Genomic DNA, 20,196 nt, shown 5'->3' on the forward strand with positions numbered 1-20,196 from the left:
ACTTTTGTTTTACAGTGTAGAGAAAACTAATGGGATGAATACTTCCAGAACCATGACTACATAAAAAGTGGGTAATTGTGCCACTCTATTAAAGAGAAAGAAATGTTAAACAAACCACAATAGCCCAAGTGGTGCTTACCCATAACAGCTGAGAAATCTTTTTTCTTATTTCTGGTTGAGTATGACCTGTTTCGCCTCTGTCATCAGACTGGGGTCAAATGGTTGCTGGACCCACCCCTTCCAGGTGTTCTTCCCTAAGTTTGCTTAACTCTTAGAGCCCCTTTGTCACACAGGACTTTGTTGGCAGGTGCAAAGTAGTTGCTCTTAAAAGTGCTCTGGAGACGTGACTCTAACTTACTGATAACAAAAAAATGTGCAAATGCATCCACACACAATACAAAAAAGATGTGTGCAAACCGCAAAATTACCAATCACTGGTCAAATTAAGCAAAAAAGAATGGCATTAAGTGCCTTATTTTTTAAATTAAACAATTAGTACATAAACACAAATCTTCCTTAAAAAAAACCCCATTAATCTACTTCGTGACATCCATCTGCTAGAAATTTTGTACTAGATTTTTTTTTTTATTACAAGCAGTATTTTTTAGCATTTCACAACTTAGTTTCAAACTCGTAATAAAAGACTTGACTGCATGTGCATATTGACATTGCAAATATTTTGAAGAATCAATATAATTTAATAGCTGAATAGCTGAAAATTTACAGTTACTAGTCTGTACATCATTATTTTGTACAAAATTGATAATCAGAATGATGTTGCATGCGTAAAAGTACAAAAACACAATTTAAAAAAAAATGAATACTGTACATTGTTTAATTTTTACAGGGTTAAAACACAAAGATCGCCTGGTCTTTCACTTATTTACAAATGGTTTTAAGACAACTTTTTGTCTTATGGGTGAGTCTTGCAGATTTGAAATATTCTAGCATGTGTGTCAAGTGCTGGAAAGTGGTTGTAGTGTGCTTACAGTGAGGTGTTCATCACAGGTACTGACATGAGCTGTTTCGACTTCAAATTAAAAGTCTGAATGTCTGTAATGAGAAGAAACACTAGACCTCCTCTCTCATCTGTCTCTGTTTCTCTACTTTTAATTAACTTAGAAGTGTGAACTCTAAAGGACGTGGAGGGAGGATAATGTTACCCTTTAATAACTCATGTGCTATTAATTATCTTAACCAATTGCGAACCATACCATGTATTTGCTGGGTTAAGGTATCATAGATACGCGCCCAAAACAAAGACTTCCTTTTTTTTTTTTTAAGATGGCAAATGATCTGAGAGAAATGTTGACAATATATATACTAATATTTCATTCAATACCAATTTAAAAGTTAAATCTAACTAGAACTAAAGGAATTTTTATACTTACTAAAGCGTTGTGTTGTTAGCTTAGCAACATGCTAATGTCACATTCTATTGGGATCAATTGTAATACTCTTCAAAGTGTACTTCTTATGAAAAGCTCTTAAGGCACTCTCTCAGCAAGAAGGCTGTTCCAGAATTTGCTAGCATACAAAATGATGTTGACAGTAAATACATTTCATTCAAGTAGCCAATCAATATAAAAGTTCAATCCAACTAAAAATGGAGGATTTTACTCAACATTTTATGTGTGCCGTGAATTTTCATACTTAGTCTTGTGTCAAGTATTGAGTGTTGTGTTGCTAGCTTAGCACCATGCTAACGCCACACTTTATTGTAATCATTTGAGTCCAGTCTCCAGTGTACTTCACGTGAAAAGTTCTATTGTGGAGTTTCTACCTATTAGAAGGTTCCAAATCAGTCACTTGAGTTCCATTGAGTAAACACCAAGGCAGCTCTCTAGGTTTAGGAACAGAGATATAGGGTATATTACATTTTGATAGGTATACTTTGTGTTTTTTAAACTTCCATACAGTCTCGTATTAATGCTTCTTCTGTTGAGTCGTGTTCTTCCTCTTCAGAACATACTGTTTTATCATCTTCATCTTCCTTTAGTAGCACCTACACAAACATATAAACACAGTTTGAGGTCAACTGAACAGCCAGGCCAGATCTTACAAATGATTGTTTTCCCGTTCATGTGAGTTGTGATTTTATAGGTATAGCATAAATCTACTGACTATAAAAGCATAAGCACAGATGGAAGAATACAGCAGAAGATTGACAGTAGACCAGTTTTATACATTCTCGTTCATATTGGGACTCATCAAACATACTTTTCCACAGATTTGGATTCATTCTCTATAGCATGAGCTTATGGAAACATGTTCCAAATGTCACTGCTATCGCTGAACAAATGAATGATTTGTGAACAGCTGGCACTCTACCAGTACTGGAGGAGTGAAGGAAAAAGGGATGAGAAAAAAAAGAAAAGATGAGAGGAGAAAAACAAAGTAAAAGAGATTGGAAAGACCCCATATTGCTCAACAAATGGAGATAATTTGACCCAAGAGGCTAGCGGCCTTTGGAAAGGTCTTTGGTCAAACGGCGAAAAAAAGGAAAAAAGTTGTCCTGTAATCACATTCATATAGCACAATCCCACCATTCAAGAAGAAGAATACAACACACAATCAAACTATTCATATACAGCCCCATAAACAAAACATTCATTTCAGCTGAGCGACTTCATTTTAAATTAAATGCAAGAATAAAGCCAAACTAATACAAAAAAACAAACAAACAAAAATTAGTCCAGTGGTTCTAAAATTGTTTTGCTTCGGGACACAGATTTTAAATTGGACATCAAGTGGTGACCAACACAATAACCAAAATGGTTTATTGTAAAAACAAAAACAATAATATCTGTAAAATAAAACATTTTGATTGACCAATATTACCATAAAACTTCAATATGCAAAATTATTATTCTAAAATAGGCTGAATTTGGAATTGGAAAATTTATGAATTAGAAATCTCCACAGAAAACATTTCACTGCAGAAAACAATACATTTTTAATTTATTATTTAATTTAATATTTTTTAATCTGTATTTAATGTAGTCATGTTTCCTTTTGTTTTGTGTATTTATTTATTTTTAATGATTTTTGAGTATAAGTGCATGTTCCAAATTTGTCATCGGTCTAATTTGGACAGTTTTTACCAATCCATGATGAATTTGCACAAAAATACCATAGGAGTTTGACTGAACGCATGCTCTTTCAGGTCAATAGCCTAAGATGTGACTCTCCTCCCAATTTATTGTGTTGTATGGATGGTTGCATTTTATTATTTGCATTTAGCTTAGTTTTTTCTTGTTTTATGCAGTCAAAATAGACCAAAAACAAACCAGCTGAGAACCACTGAATTGACCGTTCGCAAAACCCCGCCCTCGAACGCTCCTCGTCCAATCCTAGCTCAGCAACGGTAACTAAGGAGAAGGACCTCCGTCAAACATTGCGATATCCAGCACATGGTGAAACGATGCGCCTATGGCACCTGCAAGTCTGACACTAGGTACCCCAAAAGTTTTGGGGGGAGGGGTCGTTTTTTTCGCCTTTCCAAAACCCAAGACCCTAGCAGAAAGATGCCGACAATGGATTAAGCAGTGTGGGAGACCTCACTCACAGCTAAATGCCTCGAAGATTAATAAGCATACATGTGTCAGTGTATATAATATATAAGCGTCAGTCACGCCCGTTTCACATATACTCCGTAGTCCGTTTACAGTGCGTTTGAAGTGTGTATTTTTTTTTTCGTACCCATGTTAACAGGTAACTTAATGCTTTCACTCTGCACGCGGATGCTGCAATCGTTTCCGCACCGAGTTTAATTTTGCTGTGCTGCACACGCTGAATTAAAGTGACAGCGCATGGTTCTTGGTCAAAACGAACACAGATTGACATAAAAATATAATAATCTCACCATAAATGCATTTAAAAAAAATATATATAGTAAACTCACCATAGCCTAAATGTATTTTTGGACTTGCAGACTTGGAGGAGTTCCGTTTGCACACAAGCACACACACACACTCACTACTTGTTTAAAGGAGCTGTATGTAAGATTGTGGCCAAAACTGGTACTGCAATCACTTTCAAATTACTATAGAGCGGTGTATCCCCTCCCCCTCCCCCCTGACTCAAGGTTGCCAGATAGGCTGCAGGATCCAGCAGGAACGTGGGCTGCAGTTTGTAGCTGCAGCTGTGGTAACTAGAGCAGAGCTGGCAACCCGGATGCTGAAACACAACTGACTTCGTGATTGGTAGATAGGTGGAGGGTGGCGCTTCAGGCCAAAACACAAGATGACAACATCAACATCAGTTGAGGGCTGCAACTTCACTTTTTAAATGACAATATCCTGGCCGTACTACTTTTGTCAGTGATATAAGTATTTGAAATGAACATGATTTCTTAATGTCTAGTGACATATCAGGGCCATTTTATGATTAATTGAAATACATTTCTTACATACAGCTCCTTTAAATAAATTTATATAGTTAATAAATAACAATAAATTGTTGTTGTACCAGCAATATCTTCAAGTTTTTTTTTTCACTGTATTAATCTCAAATGTCATAATTTGCCAATGCAAGAGAGCAACAGGTAGCCTGCCTACCGGCACCTTTTTCCCCCCACTTCAAGCACCTTTGCCTCGATTGTTGTAATATTCCCGTCTTTGCTTCTTTTAACATTTTGAACATATCCCTCCACTGCATATTACAGCCCTTTCTGTCGTGCCCTGGAGGATATGTCTGCTGCATTACTCCAAAACCAATCACTTATACCGGTATGGAGCTCAACCGAGCCATGTGTCTGTTTCTCAATTGTTTGACGGGCGTAGTAACAATAACTAGGGGGCGTGGCTTTTGCGAACGGTCAAATTAAACTTAACTTGGATGAAATGTCCAGAGGGACAGATATGGGGAACAAGGTCATGAGGAATTGTTACTGACTCATTTTTTCCTGGATCTCCATACTGATTGCTAAACCCAGCATAAAAAATGCACATGAGTGATGATATTATGACAGCTTTTTCAATTAAATTAAATTTATGTTGTTGTTTTGTTTTAGTTTAAGCGGCAGTCGCCCGTGAGGGGCTGACAATGCGCATTTGTTACCTTAAAGAACTATTTATACCTGATCTTAGTCTTACCATTAAAAACAACTTTCATTGGTGTAATGTAATGTACAGTTTCCAGGTTGAATCTGTCAAATTAAAAAACATTTTCAGCTTCAATAAAATTAGTAAATTCAACTTTTTTTTATATCATGCTATTGTGAGCATTCTCCTGTGCTTCTAAATACGAAGTATCCACGCAATTATTAGTGAATGAGACCCATTTTTTTTATGTGCATTTATTGAGACGTCATATGAATATTCTCACCTCAGCTTCATCATTGCTTTCATGCGGCAACACCTCTACTTGCTTTGGACAGTCATGTGAGCCTTCCAGAGATGTCATCTTCTTATATTTCCGCATTGTTAAACTGTCCACCAACCAGAACATTATAGACTGAAACACAAGTTGCAATATATTATATAAAGAAATATATAGGGAGGAAGTGAGGGATGGATGGATTGATGGGTGGATTGATGGGTGGATGGATGGGTGGGTGGATGGATGGATGAATAAGTGGATGGATGGATGGGTGGATAAGTGGATGAATAGGTGGATGGATGGATGGATGGATGGATGGATGGATGGATGGATGGGTGGATAAGTGGATGGATGGATGGATGATGGATGGATGGATGAGTGGATGGATGGATGGATGGGTGGATGGATGGATGGATGGATGGGTGGATGGATAGATGGATAAGTGGATGGATGGGTGGGTGGATGGATGGATGGGTGGATGAATGGATGGGTGGGTGGGTGGATGGACTGGTGGATGGATGGATGGATGGATGGATGGATGGATGGATGGATAAGTGGATGAATGGATGGGTGGATAGATAGATAGATAGATAAATGGATGGATGGATGAGTGGTTGGATGGATGGGTGGATGGATGGACTGGTGGAAGGATAAGTGGATGAATGGTTGGGTGGATGATGGATGGGTGGATGAATAGGTGAATGGATGGATGGATGGATGGATGGGTGGGTGGATAAATGGATAAATGGGTGGATGAATGGATGGGTGGGTGGATGGATGGATGGATAAGTGGATGGATGGATAAGTGAATGGATGGATAAGTGGATGAATGGATGGGTGGATAGATAAATGGATAAGTGGATGGATGGATGGACTGGTGGATGGATGGATAAGTGGATGAATGGGTGGGTGGATGGATGGATGGGTGGGTGGATGGATGGACTGGTGGATAGATGGATGATGGATGGGTGGATAAGTGGATGAATGGGTGGATGAATGGATGGGTGGGTGGGTGGATGAATGAATGAATGAATGAATGAATGAATGAATGAATGAATGAATGGGTGGGTGGGTGGGTGGATGGACTGGTGGATGGATGGATGGATGGGTGGATGGATAGGTGGATGGATGGTTGGATGGATGGTTGGATGGATGGATGGATGGATGGATAAATGGGTGGATAAGTGGATGGATGGATAAGTGGATAAATGGGTGGATGAATGGATGGATGGATGGGTGGATAGATGGATGGATAAGTGGATGGATGGGTGGATGGATGGATGGATGGACAGATGGACTGATGGACAGATGGATGGATGGATAGACAGATGTCATACATTATTCTTGAATGACTCACATTCACAATGAAAGGCACAATCAGCATGACGATGGCTAACTCCAGCTGTGGGTTTGGGATGTAGTCCAGCACCACCTCCTCCAGCTACAACACACACAAACACCAGAGGTCAGCACTTAGAAACATGCATATCCATCTAATAAATAATAATAATAATAATATGAAATCTGGTTTACATATATACAATATTTATAAAATTCTGAAGTTGCATGTATTAAGGCAGCAAGTAAATAATTTTTTTCACTGAAATTAAAACAATTCTACAGAGGAAATAGAACACAATATCTATTCATTATTCCCACACTGTCCTTATTTCACCCTTCCACACTAGGACGTCAGAATAGTATGTAATTTGTCTATTTGCTTTCATTCATAAAAAAAGAGAAGGAACAAAAGATACAGATGGGACTGTCTCTTAATGACTTATTTTTTCACACACGTTCAGGGTCCACCCATAGGCCCAACGACAGAATCCAATGGCACTGGTAAAGGTATTCGGCGTGTAGGTATTTTACTTGCATTTCTGCAGTCTACTTAATTAGTTAAAGTTTAGTTTCAATTTGATTCTAGCTCTGTGCTTAATCTGACTCTGATTTCAAAAGATTATTAAACTTAGACTGATTAAGAACTAATCATCAATTTTGGTTATGTATTCATTTAGATATTTGATTATTCTGGGTATTAATACTTTCAATTATTCGTTCATGAAGGACCTGATGTCGCATTAGAGTCTCAAACCAGCCGGGACGGCTCACACGGACACAATCTCACCAGTTCTTATCTTAGTCAGAGGGTCCAGGGTTAACTATTTCCATTAAGTCAGCTACTATATGCATGCTCACACAATTTTTTTTAATTTTCATAGTCACGTTTATACAGCATTCTAAGTCAGTGATAGACGGTTAACAAAAGCTCCCAGATGATGCTCTCTTCATTGGGCCACTGAGACATTTAAAATGATACCAAACATGAAAGGGATAAAACAATAGTATCACAAGACGCATAATATGTGGTATGTAGACATTCTTCGTGAACTTTCAGTGACCTGAGTCAGGGCGAAAGGTGACAGAGTGGGAAGAGGGGTATGCATAGATACGCAAGGAGAGAAGTTTGGGCAAGGCATCTGCTCTTTCTTTGAGATCTCCTCTTGAGATTTGTGAGTTTTATTGTTTTATTGCAGTGTGTTTGACCTCGTGTTCTGTCTTAGCAGGAAAACCACAAGCACTGAAACGTTCGATGGTCACACATTATTTGGCACTTAAGTCATGCTTACAAATGTCATTGTATTAGACAGGAATATATCCATATTTCTGTTCGTCAAATGTATCAAGAAATGTAGTTTGGAAACATTACTATTTTTAATGTTTTTGAAAGAAGTCTTATGCTCATCAAGGCTGCATTTATTTAATCAAAAATACAGAAAAAAACAGTAATATTGTAAAATAATTGTTTTCTATTTGAATATACTTTAAAATATAATTTATTTCTGTAATGCAAAGCTGAATTTTCAGCATCATTAATCCAGTCTTCAGTGTCACATGATTCTTCAGAAATCATTCTACTACGCTGATTTGTTATCAATGTTGGAAACACATTAAATTTCAGAATTTATTGATGAATAAAAAGTTTAAAAAAGAATAGCATTCATTTAAAATAGAAATCTTTTGTAACAATATACACTATCGTTCAAAGGTTTGGGGTCTGTATTTTTTTTCTTTCTTTTTTTTGAAAGAAACTAATACTTTTATTCAGCAAGGATTAAACTGATAAAAAATTGATAGTAAAGATTTATATTGTAAGAAAATTTCTATTTTTAATAAATGCTGTTGTTCTTTTTAACTTTTTAATGTCACAGGCTCCAAAAAAATATTAAGCAGGACAACTGTTTCCATAATCAGCATATTAGAATGACTTCTGAAGGATCATGTGACACTAAAGACTGGATTAATGATGCTAGAAACTAAGCTTTGCATCACAGAAATAAATATTATCTTATATTCAAATAGAAAACCATTATTTTAAATTGTAATAATATTTCACAATATTACTGCTTTTTTCCTGTATTTTGTATCAAATAAATGTAAGCTTGATGAGCATAAGAGACTTTTTTCAAAAACATAAAAAATAGCAATGTTTCCAAACTTTTCACCAGTACTATATACTGTACTAGACGGCTTATAGTAGAGAAATGAACATTCAATTCACGGGCAACAGCTCTGGTGGACATTCCTCATGCTCCCTCAAAACTTGCGACATCTGTGGCATTGTGTGATAAAACTGCACATTTTAGAGTGGCCTTTTATTGTGGCCAGCCTAAGGCACACCTGTGCAATAATCATGCTGTTTAATCAGCATCTTGATATGCCACACCTGTGAGGTGGATGGTTTATCTCAGAAAAGGAGAAGTGCTCATTAACACAGATTTAGACAGATTTGTGAACAATATTTGAGAGAAATAGGCCTTTTGTGTACATAGAAAAAGTCTTAGATCTTTGAATTCAGCTCATGGAAAATGGGGGCAAAAACAAAAGTGTTACATTTATAATTTTGTTCAGTGTATATATTTCAAAATAAAACAAAAACAGATTTTAGTTCTGTCCATCCTGGTATTACTAAATACTGTAGAGGGAAATGATGCCCATGGGGTGAGTCTGTGTAACAATAATAGAAACTTTGAGTGTGTGAATGTTTATCTTACATTGGTCCACCCGGGAACGAGCAGCACCAGAGTGACCACACTTTTCTCCAGAGCAACGATGAGTAAATACACCGAGCACTGAGACAACCAAGCCGCTACCCGAGGAGGATCACCTAAAACAAATGAAAGAGACATTCAAAAGTGAATTATGATTCATTTACGTTTTCTAAAGTGCTTGTCTTTGCAAAAATGGACACCACTGTTATGTAGTTGCTAAGGCATCAATAGCAAAAGCATATAAAAAAAAGACATCAAATAACAATACAAGAAAAAAATATCAAGAAATAAAAGAACACCATAGAACGGTAAACAATGCAAATGTAAACAAAGTAGAAGATCGCGAGCTACATTTTAATTAACACTATCTCAATATACATTAACATATATAGGCTATATATATATTTATTTATTGACAAATTATAATGATAGATAGATTGGCAAATATATTGATGCTTTTAATGAATTATTATTTATAAGGAACTCCTTTTCTTCCATATGTAAAAAGTAATTTTATTTAACATTAATGAATGTAACAATGTTGGTATTTTTATTCATGCAGTAATTCTTTTAGCATGTAAGCCATTTTAAGTGGTCAGCTTCCAAACGTTCTGGTCAATTTAAAATGGCAAAGTGTCAAAACAGGGATTCAAAAGCTGACCTAAGCAGAAAAGCATTCATGAACAATTGTTTGTCCAAAATCATGTGAAACGATGGGCGTATTCCATCTGCTTTACGTGCATGTGCACAGAATGTGCATGTGAATATGTGTGTGTGTGTGTGTGTGTGTGTGTGTGTGTGTGTGTGTGTGTGTGTGTGTGTGTGTGTGTGTGTGTGTGTGTGTGTGTGTGTGTGTGTGTGTGTGTGTGTGTGTGTGTGTAAAATTTTCTTTTTCAATGGTGTCTTTGCCAAGGAAATCCCAGAGAGGGAAAAAAGCAAGAAACTACCCAAACACATTTGAAAAATATAACATACAGCGCCCTCTGGTGGTGACATGACATGAGGTTTATGTTTTCTGGTCATTTATAACAGCAGACTTGAACTTTAAAAAGACCCCTTTAAACTTCAGTTCAACCAAAACACTCTATGTTTTGGTTGACACACTCTACTACAAATGTTTGTTATTTTCTGCAGCAATTGATTTCCCAAAGAACGTTTAAACGAACAGTTCTTTAAAGAGACATTTTTTTCTAGTGTGAAGGACATTTTGAAGGACCTTTTTCTGCTATTACAGTTTTTCTCGATTGTTTACACACATTTTCTGGTACTTGAGACACAATGACCACAACATGTAACTCATTCACCAACCCCCTGAACCAATTCTGCGAAACTACAAGCACAATTCCTGCTTTACACTCAAATTGCAGTTCTAAAACACACCTTTTTCAAAACACTACACACAATTCTCTGCTTTTGGCACAATTTTCATGCAGAAAATCTCTTGTTTTCACAAGGAACACACTGCCATTCAGATACACACACCGACTCTTTACATGGGCAAACACCCGTCACACAGTTTTACAATTAGCAATCAGAGCTTTAGCATAAAAGGGCAACAGGGCAGCTCTTCAATGAGCAATGGATGCCAACATTGGATTTTTTTTTTTTTTTTTTTTACTGTAACTGTATACAGTCAATTCTTCTGTTGTTTTGTATGTAGACCACTGTATGTACAACTTTGTGTTGGTTGGGATGTACACTGTGTATATTGTTTTTGTGGGAAAAATAAAATATATTTGTTACCGTGTATTTGTGTGTTCTGAGTATAAAAACAATATTCTCAAATATTTTACAACACACTTATGTATGTACTGTCTGTAGTAAGTGTAACACTGAACAAAAAAAAAGGCCTAAGTCATTATGATGAATGGAGACGAAGTGTTTTCCATTCATCATAGTGTTTTACATTGAGCACATCAGTGTGCAATTGGTTCTTATAAATGTCTATTCATATGATGGTTTGTGTGTGTCATTTGAAAACAAAATACCATTTTGAGAAGAAATAACATTGTTTTGAATGTAAAGTTTCATTTTGCAGGAGAATTGAGGGGTTTTGCCCATTGTGTGTGTTTTTTTGGATTTGTGTGTAGAGTTCTGAGAATATGAGGCATGCTTTCAGAAAATGTGTGTAAACAATCGAGAAAAACTGTAAGACCCTCTTGTGCAATGGAAAGGGGAATGGAACCATAGATATCAGTAAATAACTTTTTTTTTTTTTTAAGTGTACGACTAGCTTCAATTAATGTAACTCACCATATTCTCCGAACCTTAGCAGTGTTAGGTGTTTATGTTCCACTATCTTGGAAACAACCTTCACCCCCACCCAGATCACCAGCATTCCCAATGTGGCATCCAACAGGAAGTTCAATAGATACCTGTAAAACAGAAAAGGGTAATACGGTTAGTGGAATTGCAGGCTAAAGCAATAAAACTTGACAAACAAGTAATAACCGACTCACAGAGAGCAGGGATCTTCATTGGTGAGAGTGGACAGGAATATGTTGGCAAAATGCATGAAAAGTGCACCAATGGCTTGCTTAGACGTATCAAAGATCCTGCAGGCAAAATGAAAGAATGAGAGTGTGCTCTGTTTTGTGCTATTATATTATCATAATTTTTTACTATTATTTAAAGGAGAACTCCGGTCAATTTTAACATTGAGCTAACTTTTTTGTACATTTGGAGTGCTGTCAATACAGAGAACAACGACAAAAATCGGTGTTGCCTACACCGAGTTATTCTATTTTTAAAATTTGCACCCTGTTGACTTCAATGGGGCAAGAACTAAACCTGCTTTTAGCCTCTTAACATCCTTGATGTGTCATTACAAGTGCACAGAAAATGTGAGTGATTCCTTCAGAGTGATCACGAGTGGATCTGACTGCAGTAGATGTGAAAGATATGTATAAAAATGATGTTATTTAAGCCAGCGCAAATACCTGTGTTTACATCCTGTTTTTCGGTTGAAGTCCAAAGTAGTCGATTGCCGAGTTCACGCGCATAGGTTTAGTTACCAATGATCACGCGCGTGAACTCGGCAATCGATTACTTTGGACTTCAACCGAAAAACAGGATGTAAACAGGTATTTGCGCTGGAATGTGAGGAATCACTCACATTTTCTGTGCACTTGTAATGACACATCAAGGATGTTAAGAGGCTAAAAGCAGGTTTAGTACTTGCCCCATTGAAGTCAACAGGGTGCAAATTTTAAAAATAGAATAACTCGGTGTAGGCAACACTGATTTTTGTCGTTGTTCTCTGTATTGACAGCACTCCAAATGTACAATAAAATGAGCTCAATGTTAAAATTGACCGGAGTTCTCCTTTAATATTAATTACCAGATCCTCCAAGGTCTTCTAATTCCAACAGGTTCACGAAACCTCTTCACTGTGAAGATAAAGATATTGTTAGCATGAATAATGTTTAAGTTATAAACATCCATGTGAGTTTCACTCTAAATATGGTTTAATATAGCATGATAACTTAAAAAAATATTACCAACCGCAAATGTTTGAATGGTACAATCACTGATGATGCAATGATATTCACATTTTTGTGACTTTATCTGGATTTAATGTATGGATTTAAGTTATCATGCTCTATTAAATCATATTTAGAGTGAAACTAACATGGATGTTTTTGAAAGAAGTCTCTTAAGCTCACCAAGGCTGCATGCAGTAAAACAGTAATATTGTGAAATATTACTACAATTTGAACAGTTTTCTATGTGAATATATTTTAAAATGTAATTGATTCCTGTGATCAAAGCTGAATTTTCAGCATCATTGCTCTAGTCTTCAGTGTCACATGACCCTGGATCACAAAACCAGTCACAAGTCGCACGGGTATATTTGTGGCAATATTATTAAGTAAAGATCATGATCCATGACGATATTTTGTACATTTCTTAACTTAAATATATGAAAAATTTATTTTTGCGAGTGGATGCAGGATGGACCAACATAGATGGACAACTTTAAAAGCGATTTTCTCAATATTTCGATTTTTTTGCACCCTCAGATTCCAGATTTTCAAATAGTTGTATCTTGGCCAAATATTGTCCTATCCTAACAAACCATAGCATCAATTGAAAGTGTATTTATTCAGCGTTCAGATGATGTCTAAATCTCAATTTTGTAAATGTAAAATGTACCCATAAAGTTTTGTGGTCCTGGGTCACATATGTTGAATATCAAAAATGGAAATGCCAACACTTGGGTGAACTCAGGATAAAGTTCTGTTGAGACTAACTCCATCACTGCCTTTGTAATAGTCTAGCACACATATGCCAACACTCGAATAAAGAAATTGAACTAAACAGACACAAAATTAGTCACTAAATGACTTTCAAAGGAGAGGATAATTGTGTTTAACACAAACTCAGTCTCAAACCAGCTCACAAACCTACACACCCGAAGCTGAACGACATATCTAAGGGACGTTTTCACATATGCAAACGGTTAGTCTGTAATCAACAGCCAAACAGAAGCAGGATGATTATTGAATGTCTGAGGAAACTAACAGCGATGACGTCGGCAAAGATAAGCAGCCAAAAAAGAAAAAAGAAAAAAAGAAAAGAAGCCAGGAAGTGCCCAGAATAACAAAGAGGAAGTGCATACAGTAAAAACACAAGCATAAGCACAGGCCAAGAGTTGAAAACGTACAAATGTCACAAATTCTCCCTTTGTTTTTAAGACTGTTTTCTCTTCACCTTTCCTGAAAACACGAATAAAACTTAACTTCGCTATTCAATAAACAAACGAATGCAAATCAGGGCGGTGATAATAACTCATGCTCAAGGGGATTTTCCTCTGATAATAACTCATGATCAGGGTATTTTTCTCTGTACACAGCAAAAAGTTTAATAATAAACAAGAACAGCACAGATTCTTTGTAATGTGTAACTCTAGAAAGGTCATTTACCATGTTTTTGGGTTTTTTCAGTGCATGACCACAAAAGAAACAAACTGCTTTTGGGAAGTATAATTAGAAAAAGTTAATTTTTACATCCTCTTATACGAAAAAGTGAACGATACCAAACTCACCACCACTATGGTATTTAGTATGTTGCAAGGTGGTCTAAGTCAAAAGAGCACGTCTTTATTACAATTTGGTCTCTGAATACACTGTAAATTTCCCTTCTTTTTATCATCCAGCAGGTAAAAATCCCAAATCTCCTCAACAAGCCGTATTGAATTATCATTTATGTCCATAATACAAATGCGGGGCAAGTTACATGCTAAAGTTTAAGGTTTTATTCACATCTTACAGCATCACCACAAATTAGCGCCTTTGTAAATAACATTCTTAGCAAAAAGGCTTTGTTTACAACCACCACATTCACTGATTAGTATAGCAGCTTAGCTCACAATTACCAACTATTAACCAAGAAAACACTATACTGTATCTTTGGACTGCACGACCACATGACAAAGTTAAATATTGGGAAAGAAACAACTCTGAACTGGACCTTAGGGTTCAAATTAGTAAGGCAGGTCACGTGACTCGGGCCCTCCAGCTGAAATGGAAAATATATGAGTTTGGGGCCATCACATGAGCTACAGAAGTGAGTGCTGTTATCATGTGCTATCACACAGCTGATGAATCTTATCTTTGAATAAAGCTTGTACCTCAAAAGAACTGATTTTGTTTGTGTGTGGAAAGTGAAATACTGCTTTTTTTTAATGTACATTCATTTACTGTTGTTTGGCGAATGCTCGAGTACATTGGGAATGATGTGTGAAATATTTCCTCAGGTTCAAGCTGAACTAGAAAGCTGCTTGGTTTGAAAGTGTCATCTGTGTGAGCTGTGATTCGCTAAACTACTTTCAATAGACAACAGATCCCCTTTTTTTTTTGCACAAAATTTCTCTAATGTGAACACACCTTTAATTCACGTTTCTGCTCTTATTTTGAATTAATGATTGGTGAATGTTATTTCAATAAAAAAAGAAGGTGGTTGTAACAACTTAGGCCTAATCTTCCTGCTTTTCTGCTGATGCTCTTAACTATAAATCAATAATCAAACAGCTCTTTACCAGCAAACTCTGGTTTGTTCATGATCCAATCAATTCCCAGTTGATAAAATCAACTCCTGCCCTGCATATTTTCTCATTGAATGTCATGTTGCACTCAGACATAAACTAAATTAAAGAAATAAAATGGAGAATAGCCTAATTCATGTTTACCTTGAGTGACAAAGTCTAGTTTTTTTTTCTGTTGGACTACTAGATGCACTAGAAAACTAAATTTGATCGTAAAAAATGTTTTTTACCAAATAATTTCCATGACTTTTCCAGTAGTTTGTAATTAATAGATAATATTTTATAGATATATATTAAAGATTCAATAGATATAAAGCTACTTTTTGAATTAAATATTTATACTTTTTCAAGTCTTCATTAACTATATTAAATTCATTAAAATATTTGCACGTTTTCCATTTGTTTGAGCTGCAAATACAATTTGTTGCCAGGTGAGTGTAATATTAGATGCTGGTCACCATCATCCTGACAGCACAGATTATAGGTTAAATCTTACATTTCATGACTCATGTTCCTCATTTTAAAGGAACACGAGTCATGTTGAAAATAATGATGTAGGCTATGAGAAAAGAACTGAAATGTGCTACTTGGAATAAAATACATTTCATACAGCCCAGGTTTATGTTATATGGGTGTGTATGCTGTCAATATTTTGTTTATTTGGGTCGCTGAATGATATTGTAACGTGCAGCGCTATTGATTAAATGTCATGACGTTTCTTTATTGCTCGAGGATTAAACACTTCAGACCCTGAATTAGCACACAATGAGAAGAGTAAATGGATCAAAAGATTACCATGAAGATAAAAAAAGATAACACAGACATAAGCTATTGAACCAGAATAACTAAAACCAAAATTTCTCTGCACAGTATAGGCAAATTTTTGGGGTAAATATTTTTGTCATTTTAAAAGTCAAATCAAGTGCACTACATGAAGTTATTTATTTTACAACACTAGACAGTAGGTCTACAGTAAAAATGGTCTGAATTAGGCTACTATAAGTACCACTTCACTTCACACATCACTGTACCATAATAGCTACAACATAACTGTAAACAAACCAACCAACCACTAGCCACGCGCTGCAACATATTCTTAAAAGAAAACAATAGAAAACGCCATCATCACGCGGAAACATTATCGCATTTGCGGTTTAGTTTAAAATGCGGAAAACTTACACATTAAAGTGCTGAAAGCCAGAACAGCCAACAGACCCTGAATAAAAACACTGAATCCGTCCATCAGAGATCCGTCCACACAGCCCTGATACTCCGCGTTCACCAAATCACTCATATTTCTTCTGCTCTTCATAAAAACTAACATGTTTGCGTTTAAAACCCAGAACAAGAGTCATAGGATCCTTTATGGAACCGAAATCCTCGGGAATTCGACTTGAACGGGTTTTCCATATAACTTCACTAGCCAGAAGACAAAGAAATTCGCACGGCAGACTGATGAACAAAGATCGCATATACACCGCTCGAGCTGTTAAAGTCGTATTGAAGTTGAGCGATGTGGCATAAGATAAAGCATTTCACTCAGGTCAGTTTCTTTCTTGTTATTGAGTCAACAACAGGGAAAGCGGCTCTGCTGACGTCACCTCCTGCAGCTGAAATTTCCTGGAGCCCTTTGTCCCCCTAACACACATGTTCTGATGTGAATGCATATCAGGACATGTTAAGCCCCTTTCACACAGAGATTCCGGAAAATACACGGATAAAGTGACCCGGGATTTGACCCGGGTTCGTTTGATTTAGGTTCATTCACACTGCCAGTGATTTTCCGGAATCAGAGAGTGCGTTCACACACAACCCGTAAAAATGCCGTAAAGACACGTGACATCGATGTGACTTGTAATCTCAGCAGCGTCTAAAGTTTGCTTATGAGCTGCGATCTCTCTCGAGAGAAACCACGCTTGTGCATGTTTTTCTCTTATTCCATCATAAACTTGCGCATTACGTACCGTTTCACAGCTGGCGAACGAGCCCGCGCTTCAGCGTCATCACTACGACACGGCATTATTACGGCTTTTGTTCACACAGCGCGCGTTCCGGGACTGAACACGGCAATGTTACTAGGTCCCGACCCGGCATCGATCCCGGGTTAAATCCCGGGTCGAGTTTGCGTTCACACAGAAGGCGCTCTGGCAATTTGCCGGCAATTTGCCGGGTTCAAAGCGCTGTGTGAAAGGGGCTTTACTTTTATTTGAGATCATTTACCTTCACAATTGATTGTGAGACTGATTGACTGTAGACAATATAAATTGATATTAGTCATATGAATGTTTGGAATGGAATTTAAATGGAATTGACAGTTTCATCATATAACCTACTTATGAATATTGTATTTTTATCCATAGCTAAAAATAAAAGTTATGGACGGAAATATTTTGGACCTAATAGGGGGAAATATAGGGAGTCAGTTGTTCTAATCAAATCCACTGTATGTTAGCATACCTGTGTGACGCATCAGTTCAGGTCAACTCTTGAACCTTATAAAATCCATCTTCATGAGTAAACCATTCAAGAAACACTGGAAAATAGATGTTTATCAGAAGTTACCATGCCAGCTAACCTCTCATAAAACATTTTCTGCATGTCAGGTATATAAATTCAATGTTCCTTTTTTCTTTTATTTTTATAAAGCCTCTTCTCAGCCGTGACGCACAGTAAAAGTAGTGTAATGGGGTGGGACTGCTTGGTTGTTTCAGCTTCACTGATCCATAACTCTAAAGACATTAAGTCACGCCACATGACAAATGAGCATATGGGTACACCTCAAGCATGTAAATAAACAGAAAAAAATGGTTCAAAATCAGATAAATAGATTTCACTTAAAAGACATTAAACCGTTTCATAGACATAACAGTTTAGGACAATGAGGTGTAATCAGTTGTGGCATATTTTTCACTAAGGTTGACTTTATTTACAATGTGGCGTAGAAGACCATGTGCATTTTAGGAGCTGTTGTCATGTCTGTGTAGATTTTGTTAAATTATGTTTGATGTTCTGAGTTCATATCTTTTATTTTGAAGTTTAATCATAAACATTTATTTTGATTATTTAATCATCAAGTTCATAGTCTTTTGCCGTGTCTGAAATCGCATAATCTCTTGTTTTGAATAATTACTTTGTGACTGTTAAAAAGAATGTTCTATATAGTATGAATGTGTAGTATGAATGAAATCTGGACATACATGTTGTCATTGTCATGTGACGTACCAGTGCCAGTTGTGTCGCTTCATGGCCTCATGGGATAGTAAAGTGTCGATCAGCTGCACCTCAGAATCTCGACAGAAGTAGTAAGTCATCTGGTTACTTTTTGCCAACTGTTTCATGAATACTGGACATACTCTTTTGCATACTGTTTTTCGCCTTCCATGGTGAAGCCTGCGGAGATGGAGACCAAGATGGAATCGGCAGAAACGGGTACCATGGCGGATCAGAAGACTACAGGGAATACAGAGCCGACAGAGCAGAAAACCGAGCTGGAGCAGGAAGGAAAAACTGAAGGCCATGGTGTAGCTGAAGACCACTCAAGGGTGAACTCGGAGACATGGCCATTATAGGGAACTCACAAAACTCAGGGATGGTACTCCTGGCCATTGCAATACAGGCAGGGAACACAGGGAACTTGGAGACTGCATTCCTGGCCATGGCAGTACAGGCAGGCAACACAGGGATCTCAGAGATGGTACTCATGACCATGACAGTACAGACTGTCAGACAGCTTGTGTGGCTCCAGGGCTGAAGTGAGCTCTGGGGGAGCTGCAGCGGGTCAGCCACTTCAGAGGAGGAGGTGTGTGCGGTGCAGACAAACAAAATGATAGTAGCCATCACAGGAAGCAGTAATGACCGGGGTAGCACTTTTAGGACCACTGGAGCAGGGACCACCGGGTTTGGGCTCTTTGGGACCACCGAAGCAGGGACCGCCAGACTTGGGAACTCTGGGACCACTGAAGCAAAGTCTGGAGGGCTTGAGACCTATGTGGCCACTGGGCTAGGGAGTGCTGGGACCACCAGGCTTGGTAGCACTGGTTCCACTGGAGTTAGGGGGCTGGGACCATCAGGCTTGGGACCACCAGGCTAGGGAGCACTGGGACCACCGGACTTGGGACCACTGGGCTAGAAAGTGCTGGGACCATCTGAATTGGGACACAATGGGCAAGGGAGTGCTGGTACCACCGGACTAGGGAGCATTGGGACCAACAGGCTAGGGAAAGCTGGGACCACCTAAATTGCGACCAACAGGCTAGTGAGTGCTGGGACCACCTAAATTGGGACCAACAGGCTAGGGAGTGCTGGGACCACCGGTCTTGGGACCACTGGGCTAGGGAGTGCCGGGACCACTGGACTTGGGAAAACTGAGACCACCGGGCTAGGGAGCTTTCTCCCTCTCCTCTTTGAGCCATAATAAGGAGCGAGCATGAGGTAGCACAGGGTGCCACCACAGGCTGGGAAGTGCTGAGGCCTAATGTGGGAGAAGCAATGTATCCCACACTGTAGGAAGAGAGTCTTAGAGCATAATTAATTAACTTTTCCAATGTTAAGTCACATCTGCCTTTTGGCAGACATGATTTAACAGGCTTGTTGAGTCCAAAGGGATACAAGCCCTGAAGGACTTTATCTTCCCAGTCCACACAGCTGGCAAGAGCACAAAAGAGCTCTGTATAGCCTTCAGTGTGGTGTCCCTCCTCCACCGAAGGCACACAAGCTAATCTGCTGGATCCATGGGTATTGGTCAGGTATCCTGTAACGTTTGGTGACTCGGAGACG

General features: G+C 37.8%; 1 protein-coding gene across 1 annotated transcript; it reads right to left on the reverse strand.

Moving 5' to 3' along the window:
- Nucleotides 1-590: 590 nt before the first annotated feature.
- On the reverse strand, nt 591-17,090 carry tmem110l (transmembrane protein 110, like). The gene is made up of 8 exons (XM_081362626.1): nt 16,600-17,090; nt 12,715-12,763; nt 11,834-11,929; nt 11,628-11,749; nt 9,378-9,490; nt 6,680-6,763; nt 5,329-5,457; nt 591-2,005 (listed from the first exon to the last, which is right to left on the reverse strand). The coding sequence occupies exons 1-8, from the start codon at nt 16,742-16,744 to the stop codon at nt 1,904-1,906; spliced, it is 840 nt and encodes a 279-aa protein (XP_081218752.1). The 5' UTR covers nt 16,745-17,090; the 3' UTR covers nt 591-1,903.
- Nucleotides 17,091-20,196: the final 3,106 nt, after the last annotated feature.

This window comes from Scardinius erythrophthalmus (genome assembly GCF_964197995.2).
Source record: "Scardinius erythrophthalmus genome assembly, chromosome: 4".
Classification (NCBI taxonomy): Eukaryota; Metazoa; Chordata; class Actinopteri; order Cypriniformes; family Leuciscidae; genus Scardinius; species Scardinius erythrophthalmus.

Coding starts and splice junctions, on each gene's coding strand:
- tmem110l (XM_081362626.1), bottom strand. CDS start 16,744: ATGTTAGTTTTTATGAAGAGCAGAAGAAATATGAGTGATTTGGTGAAC. Junction 12,764..16,599: donor GGCTTTCAGCACTTTAATGT/GTAAGTTTTCCG, acceptor TTATCTTCACAG/TGAAGAGGTTTCGTGAACCT. Junction 9,491..11,627: donor GCTAAGGTTCGGAGAATATG/GTGAGTTACATT, acceptor CATTTGTTTTAG/GTGATCCTCCTCGGGTAGCG.